Consider the following 18,895-nt stretch of genomic DNA (forward strand, 5'->3'; position numbering starts at 1 on the left):
ACGGGGCCGAGCACCCTCCGTCCATGAGATTGGTACCAGTGAGAAAATGCGACGCCCCGTCCGAGCAGAGGAGCACCATGTCGCCAATCTCTGCGGGTGCCCCAAACTGACCGACCGCCGTCCCCTCCATCCACTTATGTACGAACTCCGGCCGCTCAATTTAGATATCCCCGCTTGCGACGTACCCCGGCGACAGGTCGTTTATCGCGATGCCGTATCTCGTCCACTCGCCGGCGAGGCACTGCGTTATGTTAGCGCGACCAAGGAAACCTACCTTTGGGAGCAAGAGTAGTCCAGCCTTGGAGGCGCTGTACACCGCCTGCCTCTGGAGCCCGTTAAGCATCCCACACACACTGACGAAGATGATATTCGTCCCCAGACATGCGGTTTCGTCTTCGTGGCTGAGCCAATGCCGCACAAATGCGCGAGCTAGATGGATCGACGCATAAAGGTTCGACTCCACGACATGTGAGGTCGTCTACATCAGCTATATCACCAAATACGCACCGTCCGTAACGTCAAGTAGCGCCACAGGCTTACGCTGGCGTTGTTGACCACGATGTCCATCTCACTAACGTCTCGCGCCACCCGCGCCACCACTTCGTCGACGACCCAACTTTGTTCACCGGGTCAGTGGTAGACGTGCACGCGCGTGCGGACTCGGCCCCTACGGCGGCCGCTGCTTCGGATGGGTCGCGGGAAGTGTACGTGATCACGATCGTTGCGCTTGTGTTAGTGATGACGGGAGCAGTGAGGTCCAGAATAAGAAACCGGGGGTGTTGGTTACTAGGAATAAGTGGCCGGACATCGAGGCCGTGACTCCACTGACTGGAGTTGTCCTTTATCGTCCTCTGTCCAGCTCTCTAGTTCTAAGCTCGTTGAGGTTCCGAGGTCACCATCATTCCATTTGTGCTTCCATTCCTCAAGCTTTGGGTGCTTTGGATGACATGGTTGGTCGGGTGCCTGACCCTAGATCGGCAATGAGGCAATGCAGCTTCGCTCAAGCCCTCATCTTCAAGTGAAGAAGCATGTGACCATCCATGCTCTCTCTTTGTAGGATCAACTTCTGCTCAACCCTCTACTGATCCATCCGCCTCATCCACCTCATCCAACTTGTCATGCTCGCCTTCCTCCTCCTCTTCCTTGGCCTCGTCCTGGCGGCGCCAGCCCCGCAGGTTGTCTCCGATCTCCCCTCCCCCAAGTCCACATTCCTCCCCGAAGGCCCCACAACCGTCGTCTACACCTGGACGTACCCGTATACCCAAACCAAGACCGTGGTCTATGGCGGGCCAGACTGGACGACTTATGTCGATTACACCACGATCGAGGGGACGCGCGTGCTCCAGACCGTGGTTGCGCCTACGCGTGTGGCTATATCTAACCCCGTTGCTACGTCGTCTTCTGCGGCGGCCGGGAAGAGCAAGGATTGCAGTTGGGTGATGATTCTGGTTCTTATTTTGGGCATGCTGGTGCTTAGTGCCCTCGTGAGTTTGACAGAGCGAGGGGAGAGGTAAAAATGTTGGCGTTGCTGACATTAGGCGGCTTGGTTCCTCCTCCATCGCCGGAAGACGAAGAGTGCCGCAGCCGCTGCGACCGTACCCGTGGTCAAGAAGTCGCCGAGCATCGCGAGCAGCGACGCGTCGTCGACCTACTCGAAGGAGGAGGCGTGAGCTTCTCTTACATGACTACTCATGTAAGAGGTCCGAGGGAGGAGGTAGCAGTTGTGGTGTAAGGAGGACATCGATGATCGAGCCCGTTGTAACAAAAATGTTTACATGCACATGGACATTTTGGTCGAATACAGACGTCGTTAGTGTGATTGTTACGGCAGGAGTTAGTGCTCTCATCACACCTGACGTACGTCTTGAACAAAGAGCAATTCGATGAGTATGAACACCTGGAGAGATGACGTTCAAGCCGGGATTGCAGCAGACCATTGCCCGCTGACGAGCACTCTACTTCTAGAATGTTGCATATGCCACGACGTTGTAACTCTACATGTATCCCCCGCACACTAGATGGCCTGGTAGTCCCTGTCCGTCAGCTTCACGTCAAGAATACGTAGCTGCCACTCACAGAGTCGTCTCGTGCTTCTTGGCGTCGCTGATCTTGCGCACGGCCTTCATGAAGTCCTCCTGGACGATGGCGTCGCGGTCGTCGCGGATCGCAAACATGCCGGCCTCTGTGCAGATGTTGCGCAGGTCGGCGCCGTTGAACCCGTCCGAGAGCTTCACAACAGCCTCGTAGTCAATGTCACCGCTCTTGTTGATGCCCTTGGCGTGAATCTTGAGAATCTCAAGGCGCCCCTGCTCGTTGGGCAGCGGAATCTCAATCTTGCGGTCAAGACGGCCGGGACGGAGGAGCGCTGGATCGAGCGTGTCGGGACGGTTCGTCGCCATGATGAGCTTGGTACGGCCAAGCGAGTCGAAGCCGTCCATCTGGTTGAGCAGCTCCATGAGTGTACGCTGGATCTCGCGGTCGGCAGACGTGCCCTCGCTGAAACGGCGACCACCGATCGCGTCAATCTCGTCCATGAAGATGATGCAGGGCTCGTGCTCGCGCGCATATGCGAACATCTCGCGGACTAGACGTGCGGACTCGCCGATGTACTTGTCGACGATCTGGAGTTAGTCGATGCCCAAATTTGGGAATGCTGGCTCGAACGCGGTGGGTATTGCTAGCCTGACCGCTACCCTGGCTCCACTCACAGCTGAAGAGACGACCTTGAGGAAGTTAGTGTTGAGCGTGGACGCAACGGCACGTGCCAGCAGCGTCTTGCCCGTCCCTGGTGGGCCGTACAGGAGCACACCCTTTGGAGGGTTGATGCCAACACGCTCAAACAGCTCGGGGTTCATGAGAGGCAGCTCGATGACCTCGCGCAGCTCGCGAACCTGGTCACCCAGTCCACCGATACCTGCAAACGACACGCTTCCTGGGTCCTCAAGGCTCATGCTGTACACCATTGGGTCGACCTCGCGCGGCAGGATGCGCATGATCGTCAATGTTGTCATGTCGAGAGACACGCGTAGACCGGCCTTGAGCTGGCCGTCAGTGAGGAAGGGCGGAGACTCACCTTTTCGGCAGGCAGGGTAGGGCGGTAAGACACAACGTAGCGAGGCCCGCTCGATGCCTTAACGATGACTGCTGTCAGCTTGCCGTTAGATGACCACCTAGCGGACTCACACCTCTCGTCGTCGAGCTGCTTTAACACCTCGCCGATGATCTGTCCGACGCTCTGCAGCGCCTTCATGTCCTCCTCGGTCTTATCATAGTCGGCATTGAGTGCGCGGATGTTCAGGCGGACTGAGTCAGCTCTGTCAATACCAACACGTACCCTTCTTGAGGTTGTCGCTGAAGTTGCTGTGGTCGCGCACCTTCTACTCTGTCAGCGGGGTTGCGTGAAGGGAACGTACCTGGCGATACGCCTTGAGGGCATCGATCTTTGCCTGTTCAAAGTTGTGCGTGGACGAGGATGCCTCCGTGGACGCCATGGTGGTTGGTATGTGTTGTTGCTCAAGAGGATCAGATCAGATCAGTTATGGTGGATAGCAGCGTCATGCCACTACAACCTCAACGCGCGTCCTCCCTACACATTATCCATTCCTCCCCTTTTGTCAACTCACGCGATCGACACGCGACTGAACTTCAACATCACCTCCACTTTAAATTTCAGTCAATGGGAGTGCACTTAATTACTTTGGCAACAACAATTTCCGCGTGTCCATGTTAACGCGCGCACTCTTACGCGCCTCAATCCCTCGCACACACTTGTTCCGCACCATGTCGTCACTCCACACACCAACCGGTTCACCTGCTCCCAAGAAGGTGCGCGCCGACGAGCCGCCCATGAACGGCTCCTCTGACGCGCCTTCCGCTGCTCCGGCCAAGGCCCAGCCCAAGCCCCAGCAGAAGCCTCAGCAGGGCAAGGCCAAGCGCAAGCGCAACAAGCGCTACCTCCCCGACCCTTACTCTCACGGCGACATCCTCCACCGCGACATCGCCGACTTCCTCGGCAAGGAGTATGTCGACGGTGTGGTCGCACGCGGGGACGAGAGCGAATGGGCTGCGCCAGAGGGGCTGGAACTGCAGACCGTTTATGAGCTGCGTGTCGGCGCAATGGGCCGGAACGGTGAGTCAGAAAGCTCCAGGTGAGAAGCTGGTGACTGACCCCAGGCGACAGCATTTCTCTCTTTGAGGAGGACGGCAAGAAGTGGGCCATCGTCACGCCCATGGCGCACCCTGGCGACCTGATCCGCGCCAAGGTATGGAAGCACGACCGGTTCCACAGTGTCGCCGACTATGTCGAGACGCTTGAGTACTGTGACGACCTGCGCGGTGGCGAGGGCGATCGCCGCAAGTTCCCGGAGGCCGGGTGCAAGTATTTTGGCGTGTGGTGAGTGCCGAGGGGGTTAGCAGTGCTAGGGCACCTGGTTGACAACAGCGGTGGCTGCCAACTTCAGGACGTGCCATACACCAAGCAGCTCGAGCACAAGAAGCGCACTGTCGACCTCGCCTACCAGCGCTACTCGGGGCTCGAATCTGGCAAGGTGCCCGCAATCCTCGACACGATCGGGTCGCCCAAGCAGTGGGCGTACCGTACCAAGATCACGCCCCACTTTGACGCAATGCCTAAGGCTGTGCGCGCTGCTCATGCGTCAGAGGAAGAGGCGGGTAACCCTCCCTCGTGGGTGCCCAAGATCGGCTTCAACACCATCGGTGGGGGCCGTGTGGCCGACATCGAGGAGTGTGTGATCGCAACTGGCGTCCTCAACGCCAAGCTCACCGAGGAACGGCAACGCATCAGGGAGTAAGTGTCTTCCTCAGCTCGGCAGCGTTCGGAAGCTGACCCCAGTACGATCGCAACGTTTAAGCGTGGCGCGACTCTGCTGTTGCGCGACTCTCTGCCAGCGCCGGACCCGCTCCCCACCGCCGAGAACCCCTTCGACCCCTCCACGCCAACTGACACGGCGCACATTGCTATTACAAACCACAAGCAGCAGGTGTACGAGCGCGTCGGCGACTTCTTGTTCTCATTTGCCGCGGGCTCGTTCTTCCAGAACAACAACTCCATCCTCATTCCACTCACCGACTACGTCAAGGCTGCCATCTTCCCGCCAGGTATGACATCCAAGCGGCCGACTCACCTCGTCGACACGTACTGCGGCTCGGGTCTGTTCGGGATTACACTCTCCCCGGAGTTCGAGCGGGTTGCTGGTGTCGAGATCTCACAGGACTCGATCACGGCCGCCAAGGCCAACGCCGAGATGAACGGACTCGGGACGAAGACAACGTGGCTGTGCGGCAAGGCCGAGGACATCTTTGGCGGGCTGGCTGAGGCCGGCTTTGGAGGCGACCACTCGTGTGTCGTGATTGACGTGAGTTGAGAGGCGTTCTGGACGTGGGACATGAATTGTGGACGGGAACGCTGACCCCAGCCACCACGCAAGGGATGCGACACGCCGTTCCTCGAGCAGCTGCTCGAGTTCCGCCCTCTCACCGCCGTCTACGTTTCGTGCAACGTGCACACGCAGGCGCGCGACATTGGGTGGTTCGTGAATGAGAGCGAGAAACGCGGTGAGGGCAAGTGGCGGTACGAGCTTGAGAGCCTGCGCGGCTTCGACCTGTTCCCGCAGACTGCGCATGTGGAGAGCGTGGGTGTGTTGCGGCTGGTTGAGGAGGCATAAGGCCGGATGAGCATGTAATGGAGTTAGACAGAGTTGATTTCTTAACAGGCTCATGCAACGAGCTACAGACTGCTATGTCTACACTGGGGGCTGGGTTCGACTGGTATCAGCTATCCAGTGTGCAGAGTTCTCCCATCTCAGGACTCACGCTACTTCTTCCGCTTGGCGTTGTACTTCTCCACAGCCTCGTGTGTGCTGGGATCGGCAAAGACGCGCGAAAAGACGTCGATGCTTCGCGCGATGCCATCGACATGGCTCTCGTTCATCCACGCCTCATTGAGTTCCTTCTGAGCAGCCATAACGACGGGAGTGAGCTCAGCGACCTTGCCAAGCATCTCCTCTCCCTTGGCAACCAAGTCCCCCTGCTCCGCGAATGCATTAACGAACCCCGCTCCCAGCTTCTCAACGGGATAAATCTCGCCGAGCAACAGCATCTCCTTTGCCAAACTCAGCCCGACGTGATGCCTCAACAAAGCAGCATCCACGACACTTGGAATGCCGACCTTTGTCTCGGGCAATCCCACGCGAACGCCGGGAACAGCCAGGCGCAAATCAGCCGCGAGGGCCATCTCAAACGCGGCACCGAGGCAGTATCCGTGCACGAGCACCGCGGTGACTTTGGGCGAGAGGCGGAGGCAACCAACCGCGCGCCCAACTTTGACGATCAGGTCGCGGGCGGCCGCTGTATCCAGTCCCTCAAAGGCCGACGTGTTCATGCCCGCACAGAAGGCCCGTCCTGCACCCGCTACGGCGATTGCGCGTACCGAGTCCGGGGCGCCTTCGACCGCCTGGATAAAAGCATCGAGGTCGGCCGGCGTGAGCGCGTTAAGCTGGTTTGGGCGGTTCAATGTGATGAGGCGGGTTGGGCCCCGGTCCTCGACTAGGATTCCGGAGGTGGCGGAGGAGGAGTGGCGGAGGAGCGGGATGAGGGGCCGCGCGAGAGCGGCACGACGTGTGACGAGACTGATCATCTTGATGCGAGATGCGAGTTGCGAGATGGGGGGTTGAGACGTTGAGAGTGTTGGTGATGTTGGGAGGCTGATTGTGGGCTGTGATTGCCGGTAATCAATGCCGCGAACGCCGAGTCGGCCATCGCCGAACACTTCCGCTCGACACGCTTCCTGCTTCATGTCGCAGGTCAGAGGAAACCACTATAATGCATTACTATACGGAATACCCAGCAGAACCACTAATGTACAACGACAACTCGGCGCCTAGCGCGTCTCCACCACAATCACCACAACGAGTACGATAATAGCAATGGCGATGAGGACGCCCGCGGCGCCGAGGATAACCCACTGAAGTTAGTCGATGGCGTTTCCAGACAAACCAACCTTCTTACGGTACCATGGCTGGAGCGGCCTTCCACGGCGCCGGCTCGTGAGGGACGGTGGGGCTGGGGTCAGCGCGTCATACGAGATTGCCATGTAGCCCTGACGCGGTGTCAAGAGCATGCTGCTGTTTCACGGCCTCGAAGGCCTCAATTGGATTCGACATCTGGACTGCAACGACTCCCTCGTGCCTGGTGCAGAGCCTGTGCATCGTACACCATTCCGGCCCAACGAATCCTACTCCCTGTCACCGCCTCCTTCGTGTCTGTCTTCCCAATGCCAACCACTTCCCTCGAGTCCACCGCGTTCTCCCTCGCCCGTACGGCGAGCTACCTTTACACTCACACTCGTCAATCCCCGCAATGTTCTCCTCTAGAACAGTCTGTACGCTTTCGACGACCGCGCGTGCTTCTGTCGCTTTGGTTTTAGTCTCCATAGAGGAGAGAGGGTCGTCGCCTTCATAGTCGTTCTCGGCGTGGGTGACGCTGATCATGGGGATTGTGAAGGAATGGCGCAGCTCGGCCTCCGAGGCGAAAGGTGAGGGTTTCCGCATTGCCTTCGGTGAGGGTGCGGAAAGAGAATTTGAGGCGTGGAGGTCGTCGCGCGACTCAGAGCCAGGAAAGTAGGGACTGGGATTAGGGCGTGTAGGAGGGCAGGAGACAAATTGCCAAGGGCGACTCGGAGCGCGTGGGGTAGAAGAGCGCGTGCAAAGGAAGAAAGGAAAGGCGTAAGGTAAAGGGGTGAACTCACGATGGGTCGCGGTTTAACATGAGGCGAACACGATGAAGCTGAGAACGGGAAAAGGAGTGTGGGGAGTGGATGAGAACACGAATTATGTGAAGGATGTGAGTGAGGAGAGAGCCAGAGAGACGAGAAACGAGAAACGAGAGAAGAGAAGAAGAAGGGAAGAGCTACATAATGATGGCTGTCACGCGTATAGTGGTATGCGTATATGCCAACGCTTTGATCGCGTCCGTTGAGACCACTGATGACCTTCCTTAATCGATCTTTTGTTGTCACTGTTTTCAGCCGCGCTACCCAACTGGCGCCACCATACTATACTATAAACATATTCTGACCTTAATAAGATGCGTCGCTAACCTCGATGCACCCTTGAGGGTCATTGAACCAGTCTGTGCAAACGAACTGTGCGTAACTGGTGTCCCATTACTCTTCAACCCACGGTCTGTGCAACTCTATAGAGTGGACAACCTCCACCTTTGGTTGAATCTCCGTTATCACCGGTATCGTGGCACTTCTGAAAAGGGGGCCTCCACCTGTTCCCTGAACGCCAGCGTCACCGCACAAGCTAGGATACGATGAACACGCGACAGCAAGCTAGCTTGGCTTGACATTGAATCCGGCTTCCACCTCAACACCACTTCACCTCATCTCCCCATCTCTTCATCCCTCCTCGACCCTTCTCCTCCCCCCTCTCGAAACCCGGCTATAAGGCGCAAGCGGGCTCTCCAAAACACATCTCCCCCCACCCAAGCGCCGACAGCTCGCGTCTCCTGCTCGCCACGTCGGCATCTCCTTCCTTGAGCACAGCCCACACACATCCAAGGCCGACGCAATGGCCGACGTCAAGCCCATCAACGTGCGTTATACCGTCACCACCCACTGCACATCGCTGACCCCAGTTCACCGAGCATGTCCAGGTCAGCATCTTGCCGACGACGCCAGGACTCTGCTAATGTCAGCTCACAGCGCTGGGCATCCAGCCCCAGAGCATCTCGTTCCAGACGTTGACCCTCGAGTCTGACCACTTCATCTGCGTGTACGTCTGCGTCTCTGCGCCTCTGCGCCTCTGCGCCTCTGCGTCCGCTTCCCCTTCTCCTTTCACCCTTGACATTGCATTCCCCATTTAGCTGACACACAGCCGCGAGAATGTCAATGACACCAACCAGGTCGTCATCGTCGACCTGGCGGACGCCAACAACGTGATGCGCAGGCCGAGTACGTCGCGCTGCACGCGCCGAACCCTGCTGACCCCAGTCACTGCCGACTCCGCGATCATGCACCCCAAGGAGAAGATCATTGCGCTCAAGGGTGAGACCATGAACCGTGACCCAGAGCTGACCAGCAGCCGGCCGCCAGCTCCAGGTGTTCAACCTCGCAACCAAGACCAAGCTTGGTTCGTTCGTCATGAACGAGGACGTGTCGTTCTGGACCTGGATCACCGACTCGACTCTTGGCATGGTCACGGACCAGCACGTCTACCACTGGGACGTCATTAGCGGCCAGACGCAGCCGAAGAAGGTTAGTGCGTGTTTTTGAGTGGACTGACACTGGTAGATCTTTGACCGCCACGCTTCCCTCAACGGCAACCAGATCATTAACTACCGCATGTCCACCGATGGCCAGTGGCTCATCCTCATCGGCATCTCGTCCAACCCCGCCGCCGGCCAGCCGGGCTCGAACGCGTTCAAGATCAAGGGCTCTATGCAGCTCTACTCGATAGAGCGGGGCGTCTCGCAGCCGATCGAGGGCCATGCCGCTGCCTTCACCCAGCTCAAGCTTGACGGCGCCAGCAGCCCCAGCAAGCTCTTCTGCTTCGCTGTGCGCACGGGCACCGGTGCCAAGCTTCACATTGTCGAGATCGGCCACCAGGCTCCAAACCCGCCCTTCCCGAAACAGGCCGTTGACGTCTTCTTCCCTCCTGAGGCAACCAACGACTTCCCTGTCGCGATGCAGGTCTCGGAGAAGCACGGCATCATCTACCTTGTCACCAAGTTTGGCTTCATTCACCTCTATGAGGTCGAGACTGGCCAGTGCATCTACATGAACCGCATCTCGGGCGACACTATCTTCACCACTGCGCCCTACGAGCAGATGAACGGTATCATTGGTGTCAACCGCAAGGGCCAGGTCCTCAGCGTCAGCGTCGACGAGGAAACTCTCGTCCCCTACGTCCAGCGTAAGTCCTTATTTTCATACGATTCGTGGAACTGACTCAAGGCTCGCTGAACAACCCCGAGCTGGCGATCAAGCTCGCGACCCGCGCCGGTCTCCCCGGTGCCGACAACATGATCATGGAGCAGTACCAGCGTTACCTTCAGAACGGCCAGTACGGCGACGCTGCTAAGATTGCGGCCAACTCCCCCCGCGGCATTCTTCGCACACCCCAGACCATCGAGACCTTCAAGAAGCTTCCCGCGCAGGCGGGCACTCTTTCGCCCATTCTGCAGTACTTCGGCATCCTCCTCGAGAAGGGCGAGCTCAACAAGCATGAGTCCCTCGAACTGGCTCGGCCCGTCATCCAGCAGGGCAAGAAGCAGCTTCTCGAGAAGTGGCTCAAGGAGAACAAGCTCGAGTGCAGCGAGGAGCTCGGTGACATGGTCCGCCAGGTTGACATGCAGCTCGCACTCTCTGTCTACCTCCGCGCCAACGTCCCCAACAAGGTCGTTGCCTGCTTCGCCGAGCTTGGCCAGTTCGACAAGATCGTCCTCTACTCGAAGAAGGTTGGCTACACTCCTGACTACGTTTCGCTGCTTCAGCACCTCGTCCGCATCAACCCAGACAAGGCCACCGAGTTTGCAACGCAGCTCGTCAACGATGAGGACGACTCCGAGGTCGACTTGGACCGCGTTGTCGACATCTTCATGGGCCAGAACATGATCCAGCAGGCGACGTCATTCCTCCTGGACGCGCTCAAGGACAACAAGCCCGAGCAGGGTCCTCTGCAGACTCGTCTCCTCGAGATGAACCTCGTCAATGCCCCTCAGGTTGCGGACGCAATTCTTGGCAACGAGATGTTCACCCATTACGACCGCCCCCGCATCGCGAACCTTGCGGAGAAGGCTGGCCTCATGCAGCGCGCCCTCGAGCACTACGAGGACATCAACGACATCAAGCGTGTCGTTGTGCACACCAACCTCTTCAAGCCTGAGTGGCTCGTCGAGTACTTCGGCCGCCTCACTGTGGAGCAGTCGTTTGAGAGCATGCGCGAGATGCTGAAGACCAACATGCGCCAGAACCTTCCCATCGTTGTCCAGATCGCCACCAAGTACTCGGACCTCCTTGGCCCCGTCAAGCTCATCGAGATGTTCGAGCAGTTCAAGAGCTCCGAGGGTCTCTACTACTACCTCGGCTCAATCGTCAACCTGTCCGAAGACCCCGAGGTCCACTTCAAGTACATCCAGGCCGCCACTCGCACGGGCCAGATCCGCGAGGTCGAGCGCGTGTGCCGCGAGTCCAATTACTACAACCCGGAGAAGGTCAAGAACTATCTCAAGGAGGCCAAGCTCTCGGACCAGCTTCCTCTTATCATCGTGTGCGACCGCTTCGACTTCGTCCACGACCTCGTTCTCTACCTCTACCAGAACGGCCTCACCAACTTCATTGAGATCTACGTCCAGCGCGTCAACGCGGCCCGCACGCCGCAGGTCATCGGCGGTCTCCTTGACGTCGACTGTGACGAGTCGACGATCAAGAACCTGCTCATGTCCGTGACCGGCGAGTTCCCCGTTGACGAGCTCGTCGAGGAGGTTGAGAAGCGAAACCGCCTTAAGCTCATCCTCCCGTGGCTCAACCAGAAGGTCGAGCAGGGCTCGACCGACCACGCCGTCTACAACGCCGTTGCCAAGATTGCCATTGACTCGAACAACAACCCCGAGAAGTTCCTCCAGGAGAACAACCTCTACGACCCGGCTGTCATCGGCAAGTACTGCGAGAAGCGCGACCCGTACCTCGCCTACATTGCCTACGCGAAGGGCCTCTGCGACGATGAGCTCATCAACGTCACGAACGACAACCAGATGTACAAGCACCAGGCCCGCTACCTCGTCAAGCGTCGTGATGTCGACCTCTGGACTCAGGTCCTCAACCCGGAAAGCATGCACCGCCGCGCCCTCGTCGACCAGGTCGTTTCCACCGCTATCCCCGAGTGCACCGACCCCGATGACGTCTCCGTTACCGTCAAGGCATTTATGCACATGGAGCTCCACGGTCCTCTCCTTGAGCTCCTCGAAAAGATCATCCTCGAGGAGTCGCCCTTCAGCGACAACAAGTCGCTCCAGAGCCTTATGTTCCTCACGGCCATCCGTAACGACCGCGGCAAGGTCATGGGGTACATCAACAAGCTTGAGGGCTACGACGTCGAGACCATCGCTCGCGTCGCGACCGAGTCGGGTCTCTACGAGGAGGCATTCACGATCTACTCGAAGCACGACATGCACGCTGAGGCCATGAACGTCCTCGTCGAACACATGGTTTCGATCGACCGTGGCTACGCATACGCAAACAAGATCAACGAGCCCGCTGTCTGGAGCCGCCTCGCCAAGGCTCAGCTCGACGGTCTCCGCATCAAGGACGCGATCGACTCGTACATCAAGGCCGACGACCCGTCCAACTTTGAGGAGGTTATCGAGATCTCCAACCGTGCCGGCAAGCACGAGGACCTCATCCGCTACCTCCAGATGGCCCGCAAGACAGCCCGTGAGCCCAAGATCGACACCGAGCTCGCATACGCCTACGCCAAGACGGACCGTCTCCACGACATGGAGGAGTTCCTGTCGATGACGAACGTGGCGGACGTCCTCCAAGTCGGTGAGAAGTGCTTCGATGATGGTCTCTACCAGGCGTCCAAGCTCCTTTTCTCGTCCATCTCCAACTGGGCTCGCCTTGCCACCACCCTCATCTACCTCGGCGAGAACCAGCCTGCCGTCGACGCCGCTCGCAAGGCCGGCAACACGCAAGTGTGGAAGCAGGTCAACGCGGCGTGTGTGGACAAGAAGGAGTTCCGCCTCGCGCAGATCTGTGGTCTCAACCTCATCGTCCACGCCGAGGAACTCAACTCGCTCCTTGGCCTCTACCAGCGCAATGGCTACTTTGACGAGGCGATTTCCCTCATGGAGGCTGGTCTTGGTCTCGAGCGTGCGCACATGGGCATGTTCACTGAGCTCGCGGTCCTGTACGCCAAGTACCGCCCTGAGAAGCTCATGGAGCACCTCAAACTCTTCTGGCAGCGCCTCAACATCCCCAAGGTCATCCGCGCGACCGAGCAGGCCGCGCTGTGGCCGGAGCTTGTCTACCTCTACATTGTCTACGACGAGCCAGACAATGCTGCTCTCGCGATGATGGAGCGTCTGGGCGAGTGGGACCACGACCAGTTCAAGAAGGTCGTGGTCAAGGTCGCCAACATGGAGATTGCGTACAAGGCCGTGTCGTTCTACCTTGCCCGACAGCCCATGCTCCTCCCTGACCTCCTTTCCGCCATGACTGCTCGTCTCGACCACGCCCGCGTGATCAAGATTCTGCAGAACGAGGACAACCTGCCGCTTGCCAAGCAGTACCTCATCGCGACGCAGAAGCTCAACCTCGCCGTCGTCAACGAGGCGTACAACGACTTGCTGATCGAGGAGGAGGACCACGTCACTCTGAGAAGCTCGCTGCAGGAGTACGACCAGTACGACGCCCTCAAGCTTGCTAAGCGGTTGGAGAAGCATGAGCTGCTCGAGTTCAGGCGTATTGCTGCGTTGATCTTCCGCCAGACCTCGAAGGTGAGATTTCGTGATCGGACAAGGAGCTGACTTCAGTGGGAGGAGTCGCTGTCCATCTCTAAGGCGGACCGCTTGTGGCGGGACGCCCTCGAGACGGCTGCGGCGAGCAAGGAACCGGCGGTCGTTGAGGAGCTCTGCGCGTACTTTATCGGCATCGGCAACAAGGACGCGTTCGCTGCCGCGACCTACGTTTGTTATGAGTTCGTTCGGCCCGACTTTGTCGAGGAGATGACCTGGAGGTATGGTCTTGGCGACTACACGCGCCCATACGCGCTCCAGCAGGTGAGTTCATGTTGGCCCATCAGAGTTGACGTCAGTCCCGAGACAGCTCGAACAGGATCGCCAGCCTCGAGAAGGAGCTCAAGGAGCTCAAGGCAAAGGCGAAGAAGGACGAGCCGGCAGAGGAGGAGTCTTCTAACATCATGGGCGGCCTCGGTGGCCGTCTGTTGATTGGGGGCCCAGGGTGAGTCCTATCAGGCTGTCCGTGCTGACGTCCAGGCCCCAGGGCGGTGGCGGCTTTGGGGGAATGAACGGTGGCATGATGGGGCAGCCAACGGGGATGGGCATGATGCCCAACCCGACTGGCTTTTACTAGAGTTTGAGCGCCCGCGAGCCACCTTATCCTTTTCCCTCTCTCATCATGATCATGTAGACCCATTATGAAATGAATAGCGACAACACGGCGACACAGTATCGTGTTTGACACTGATCGCGAGGCCAACAAGCACTGGGTCCTATCAAGTTGGCCGCATGCACTGCCACGACGGCCGGAGCTGGCCCAACATACGGACCATGGTTTAGTCTATTTTCTATTTCCATTGTCCTCTGCCCTGAATTGCGTGGTTTTGCCCGCTTGCCCACTCGGCATGTAGATCTGTGCACTGGTAGGGTCATGTTAAATTGACCGATATGCCGAGAGCTTGGAGGCGGGCAATCGGGCAAAGCCCCACTCTTTGACCACCTTGACCAAAGTCTACACATGCTTTCGCATTCTTGTCTCAATCCCCACTTGACTCTCTCTCACACACTTGCAATGGCTTCAGTTCGTGGCCCGACTCCCCAAAATGTTGTCGTAGTCGGCAGTGGTGGTGAGTACTGGTCCTGTTTCCGCCTCGGCCTCTCCGGGGTGGGTCGTCGACGGCTCGCCGCTCCCCTTCTCTTCTCCCCGCATGAGCTACTCGGTCCCGAATCCGCCCGACCCCCTCGTCTCTTCTGCAGCGCTTGCTCACGCAGTCATCGGCCTCACTGCCGCCCTCATCCTCGCTCGGCGCGGGTATGCTGTCGAAGTCGTGGCGAGAAACCTCCCGGGCGACAACCTCGATCAGGACTGGGCGAGCCCGTGGGCCGGCGCAAACTGGTGTCCCTTTGGTACTGATCCCCGCGTGTGCAGATGGGAGGCTGAGACTCTGTGAGTGCTTGAACCCGAGATGGCGAGTGGAGGGGAGAAACTGACACTCTCAGCGAGGTGCTGCGCGGCCTCATCCCGACCGGTCTGGCGATGCCCCTCCCCATTACCCGTTTCGCATCCACCCAAGCCGGCCTCCACAACCACTGGTACGCCGGAGTGGCCGACAACTACACCCACCTCCCGGCTGACAAGTGTCCCCCCGGTAGCGTGGGCGTGACGTTTACTTCAGTGTCGGTCAACTCGCCCCACTACCTCGAGTGGCTCGGCGCACAGTGTACCGCCCTAGGTGTTGTGCTGCGCCGCGCAACGCTTCAGTCTCTCGCCGAGGCGGTCCGGCCCAACACGGCGGCCGTGGTTAACGCCACGGGGCTGGGGGCTGGCCAACTCGCAGACGTCAAGGATGACCTCGTCGAGCCTATTCGCGGGCAGATCGTGGTTGTACGTGCGCCCGTTAAGCGCTGCGTCATGGATGCTACCATGAACCATCCGACGCGGAGCACTTATATTATTCCGCGGCCGAATTCGGGCAACCAGGTTATTTGCGGAGGGTGTTACGAGGTGAGTCAAGTGACAAGAGGTCCTGGCTTTCAGTCCAGGGCTTCGTTTCCAGAGGGGTGCTCGTTCTCAGTGATCCGCGCTGATGCCAGGTCAGCAGCACTGTGCGCGAGCCCGACCCGGACATGACCCGCTCGATCCTCGAGCACTGCCTGGCTCGTATTCCCGAGCTCAGCAAGGACGGCACCGTTGAAGGGATCGAGATTGTTCGTGAGTGTGTCGGTTTCCGCCCCAGCCGCCGTGGCGGGCCGCGCCTCGAGCGCGAGGACAAGCGCTTCGGCTCCCGCCGCGTGCCTGTCGTGCATGCGTACGGGATTGGGCCAGCGGGATACCAGGCGAGCTGGGGAATGGCGGCGGAGGCTGTCAAGCTCGTCGGCGACGCACTTGTTGAGGGGCTCAAGGTCGAGGCGCCGCGGGCTCGCCTTTAAACTAAGAAACAAGGATACATTAATCTAGGGCGTGGGGAACATGGACTGTTTTGTTAAGACTAGACCGTGGAGGCTGGCCGGTGCAGGGTGTTTACGAGTACAGGAGTTTTGCGGGTTACAGCGGACGAACGGTCGGGGCGAACAGCGACGCTTCCCATTGGCGCGAATTGCCGGCGTTGACCTCCAGGAGAGTAAGTTCCGAGGTGTCGGGGCGCGCAAGAATGTCAGTAAGGGAGCGCCAGACCGTCTCGGCGCCAACTTGTACGACGCGGCGGTCACTGCCCCAGATGCGGGGGAGGACTTGGTCGTCGAAGCGATCAGGGTCGAAATACCAGAGGGCGTCCGCCACTACCTGACGTGCGTCCACCCCCTCGTCGTCGGCGAGGGCGTGTACGAAGGCCCTCACGTTCTCTGGGTTTACGTCGTCTTCCGTTATGTTGGCGGAAATGCTCTTCTTCCATGGACCGAGGATTTGGATTTGAACCGGCCAGGGAATGTCTGTAAACCTAAGCATTGTCTGGGCTGCGCCCGTTAAGGCGGGGATCATGTTGCCCATCACCGAGCAGGCTGAGGGAATGCCCTTTGTTACAGTGGGGTTGTAATGGGCTTCATCGTCATCGGAATCGTTGTTGTTGTAGAAACCCTTGGTATAGAAGAAGCAGTCTGTATCGAAACCGTCATCCTCATCGAAGCAGTCCGCGTCGAAGCTGAGGTCGACATCAAAGCGAGTGTCGGCATCGAGGCGGGCATCAGAGTTGAGGCGGTCTGCGCGGTTGAAGAGGTCTTCGCACCGCTGGCGCCATTTGTCGCGATTTGCCCTCGCGAACATCTCGGAAAGGTTTGGTGTGGGCCGGGGCCTGAACTGGGAAGGTTCAATGGGATCGGAGGGGCTTGGCGAGCGGGGTTTGGCAAGGGGCGGCGTCGTGGGCAGCGGGACCAGGCTGGGAGCTCCCACGACCTCAACTGCTACCGACGGCGATGAGCGGGTGCTGATGGGTGTTTCAGCTGGGGTTGGGAAGTTCAAGGAAGGAGGTCCGACATTCGTTGCCGACAATGTTGTCCTCGGGCAGTGGCGCTTGGACGAGCGTTCCTCATTGCCCTTACTGGGAGACTTCGTCCCAAGGAAGGGTGACGATCCGAAGAAGGATGCTTCCGGCGTGGGATGAGGCCAGGTGATGCGCGGGGGTGATGAAGAGGGGCCAGAGGGGGAGGAAGGTAAAGACTCGGTGAAACCGAATGAGAACGAGCCCTTGCTTCCGCTTGCGAGAGAGACGGTAGTGACGCGATCTGGACTATCACCCCTCTCGCTCGCGCGGCGCTTGTGGCTGTGAGAGCCAAGGTCAACCATGTTACTGCTTCCTGCGGCTGTGTTCGGTTTGGAGGTTCGGGATATGGAGCAGTTACCTTCCTGGGGTCGGTGGTTAGAGTTGCGGAGGAAGGTTGATCGATGGCCGTGAGGACGGCTTCAGCGGTTTGAAAGAGTGTTCGGAGGGTGGGTGATACAAGACTGTGGGGACAGAGGGCGTACAAGGTCAGGCAAACGAGACACAACTGGTTGTGAATAATGAGGGTGCTGGGGGGGATGAGAGGTTGAGGAAATGGGAGAAACTGAATGTAAAGGCGGACTGTGTTGTTAAATACATCTCTGGCGGGCGAGGAAGGTAAGTCGCGAGGGAAGACCGACTCGCTGTCAGTCCAGTCAGTCAGAGTCAATGATACATGATGTGCTACAACGTCGACCATACGAAACAACTACACGGTTTAATATACAGCTAGTGAGCGAGACAGGTGGTGGTCGAGTGCTTGGGTATAGGGCGTGTGATGATGCTGGTATTGCTCACTCTGTCGAAGTCGGCAGTGACGGACGTGGATAGGATTGTATGTCCATCTACGCGCACCGGGGTGCAGCCTAGTGTTGGTCACGCTACTTGACTGACAGGAGGTGGGTGAGGATACGTGCAACGACCTCAACACCCTCACGCACGCGCTCTCGCTCGCTCTCCTTCACGCGCGGGAGCACGCGCGAGTGGAAGCGGTCCGAGTGGAAGAGACGAATCGCCTCGCGCAGGATCTTGCGGCGGTCGGTCCCCTCGTCGTCTGCCAGAGCGAAAAGGAAGCGCATCACGTTCTCCGCATTTATATCCTCCGGGTGGAGCACGATGCTGAATCCCGCGCCTTTGGCGGCGGCTACTGGCCACGGGATATCAGCGAATCCTAACTCGACGCTGACAATCTCGACGTCGAACAGCGCGGCGCATCTCTTGCGCCAACGAGCCCGTTCTGCCTTTTGCGCTTGAGCTTCTTCGCGCCTTGATGTTGCCGTTTCAGCCGCCGCTGCTTGTGCGTCTTGTGCTGCCTGCTCGGCGCGGGCGCGCCGGCGGCGTTTGGCCTCTCGTTCCTCGCGCTCCTCGGCTATCCGATCTGCCCGGAACGTTGCTTCCTCTGCCTCCCGGCGTGCCGTGCGTCGTCGGATCTCTTCTCGGAAATCCTCGTCTCGTTGCGCTGTGCGGAAGCGCTCGCGCACATGAGCGCGGTACGCGTCTGCGCCCATGGTTCCCATGGGCGGTGGGCCATCGAAGATGTCACGGGCTCGCGACTCGCGTGCCCCAAACAGCCGCGAGAAGATTCCTGACAGCCCTGGTGTGGATGTTGGTAGCCCCGAGCCAAAGGTGAAGGTACCGAAGAGGCCGCCATCGAGCTCGCCCATGTCGTCCATGTCGTTGACGTAGGCGGCGCGACGACCCCGCTCATCCTCACTTCCACGCTGACGCTCGCGACTGTACCGCATCCCGTTTGCTCGGGCCACCCGCTCTCGGTCTTTCTCTACTCGACGACGCTCCTTGGCATATATCCGCGACGCAGTTTCGGCGGCGGTCTCTTTCCTGAGTGTCAGCGACTTCAAGAGTGTGGAGGAGCTTGGGTATGTAGCACCAAGCACTCACAAGTTGATCTTAGATGGCCTGGGGACGTCGTAGTCATCCGGCAT

At 58.9% G+C, this 18,895-nt stretch overlaps 9 protein-coding genes across 9 annotated transcripts; 4 read left to right on the forward strand and 5 right to left on the reverse strand.

Moving 5' to 3' along the window:
• Positions 1 to 1,118: 1,118 nt before the first annotated feature.
• CcaverHIS019_0304200 (uncharacterized protein) lies at positions 1,119 to 1,670 on the forward strand (the record flags this gene model as incomplete). Its single annotated transcript, XM_060598864.1, has 2 exons — positions 1,119 to 1,484; positions 1,539 to 1,670. 2 exons carry the CDS (start codon positions 1,119 to 1,121, stop codon positions 1,668 to 1,670), a joined length of 498 nt encoding a protein of 165 aa, XP_060455615.1.
• A 344-nt stretch (positions 1,671 to 2,014) lies between these two features.
• RPT4 (uncharacterized protein) lies at positions 2,015 to 3,491 on the reverse strand (the record flags this gene model as incomplete). Its single annotated transcript, XM_060598865.1, has 7 exons — positions 2,015 to 2,033; positions 2,077 to 2,621; positions 2,709 to 3,041; positions 3,074 to 3,141; positions 3,184 to 3,303; positions 3,335 to 3,377; positions 3,414 to 3,491. The coding sequence occupies 7 exons, from the start codon at positions 3,489 to 3,491 to the stop codon at positions 2,015 to 2,017; spliced, it is 1,206 nt and encodes a 401-aa protein (XP_060455616.1).
• Positions 3,492 to 3,780: 289 nt separating this feature from the next.
• On the forward strand, positions 3,781 to 5,684 carry TRM2 (uncharacterized protein; the record flags this gene model as incomplete). Its single annotated transcript, XM_060598866.1, has 5 exons — positions 3,781 to 4,129; positions 4,174 to 4,393; positions 4,442 to 4,807; positions 4,853 to 5,375; positions 5,436 to 5,684. 5 exons carry the CDS (start codon positions 3,781 to 3,783, stop codon positions 5,682 to 5,684), a joined length of 1,707 nt encoding a protein of 568 aa, XP_060455617.1.
• Positions 5,685 to 5,833: 149 nt separating this feature from the next.
• CcaverHIS019_0304230 (uncharacterized protein) lies at positions 5,834 to 6,655 on the reverse strand (the record flags this gene model as incomplete). Its single annotated transcript, XM_060598868.1, has 1 exon — positions 5,834 to 6,655. One exon carries the CDS (start codon positions 6,653 to 6,655, stop codon positions 5,834 to 5,836), a length of 822 nt encoding a protein of 273 aa, XP_060455618.1.
• A 243-nt stretch (positions 6,656 to 6,898) lies between these two features.
• CcaverHIS019_0304240 (uncharacterized protein) lies at positions 6,899 to 7,785 on the reverse strand (the record flags this gene model as incomplete). Its single annotated transcript, XM_060598869.1, has 4 exons — positions 6,899 to 6,982; positions 7,019 to 7,080; positions 7,361 to 7,644; positions 7,766 to 7,785. 4 exons carry the CDS (start codon positions 7,783 to 7,785, stop codon positions 6,899 to 6,901), a joined length of 450 nt encoding a protein of 149 aa, XP_060455619.1.
• An 806-nt stretch (positions 7,786 to 8,591) lies between these two features.
• CHC1 (uncharacterized protein) lies at positions 8,592 to 14,113 on the forward strand (the record flags this gene model as incomplete). Its single annotated transcript, XM_060598870.1, has 11 exons — positions 8,592 to 8,615; positions 8,659 to 8,676; positions 8,719 to 8,795; positions 8,898 to 8,974; positions 9,014 to 9,067; positions 9,105 to 9,277; positions 9,314 to 9,935; positions 9,977 to 13,518; positions 13,555 to 13,800; positions 13,836 to 13,981; positions 14,017 to 14,113. 11 exons carry the CDS (start codon positions 8,592 to 8,594, stop codon positions 14,111 to 14,113), a joined length of 5,076 nt encoding a protein of 1,691 aa, XP_060455620.1.
• Positions 14,114 to 14,551: 438 nt separating this feature from the next.
• On the forward strand, positions 14,552 to 15,909 carry CcaverHIS019_0304260 (uncharacterized protein; the record flags this gene model as incomplete). The annotated part of the gene is made up of 5 exons (XM_060598871.1): positions 14,552 to 14,606; positions 14,752 to 14,926; positions 14,980 to 15,072; positions 15,133 to 15,484; positions 15,574 to 15,909. The coding sequence occupies 5 exons, from the start codon at positions 14,552 to 14,554 to the stop codon at positions 15,907 to 15,909; spliced, it is 1,011 nt and encodes a 336-aa protein (XP_060455621.1).
• A 115-nt stretch (positions 15,910 to 16,024) lies between these two features.
• Positions 16,025 to 17,257, reverse strand: CcaverHIS019_0304270 (uncharacterized protein; the record flags this gene model as incomplete). Its single annotated transcript, XM_060598872.1, has 1 exon — positions 16,025 to 17,257. One exon carries the CDS (start codon positions 17,255 to 17,257, stop codon positions 16,025 to 16,027), a length of 1,233 nt encoding a protein of 410 aa, XP_060455622.1.
• A 576-nt stretch (positions 17,258 to 17,833) lies between these two features.
• CcaverHIS019_0304280 (uncharacterized protein) lies at positions 17,834 to 18,895 on the reverse strand (the record flags this gene model as incomplete). The annotated part of the gene is made up of 2 exons (XM_060598873.1): positions 17,834 to 18,791; positions 18,852 to 18,895. 2 exons carry the CDS (start codon positions 18,893 to 18,895, stop codon positions 17,834 to 17,836), a joined length of 1,002 nt encoding a protein of 333 aa, XP_060455623.1.

Source organism: Cutaneotrichosporon cavernicola, assembly GCF_030864355.1.
Source record: "Cutaneotrichosporon cavernicola HIS019 DNA, chromosome: 3".
In the NCBI taxonomy this organism is placed as follows: Eukaryota; Fungi; Basidiomycota; class Tremellomycetes; order Trichosporonales; family Trichosporonaceae; genus Cutaneotrichosporon; species Cutaneotrichosporon cavernicola.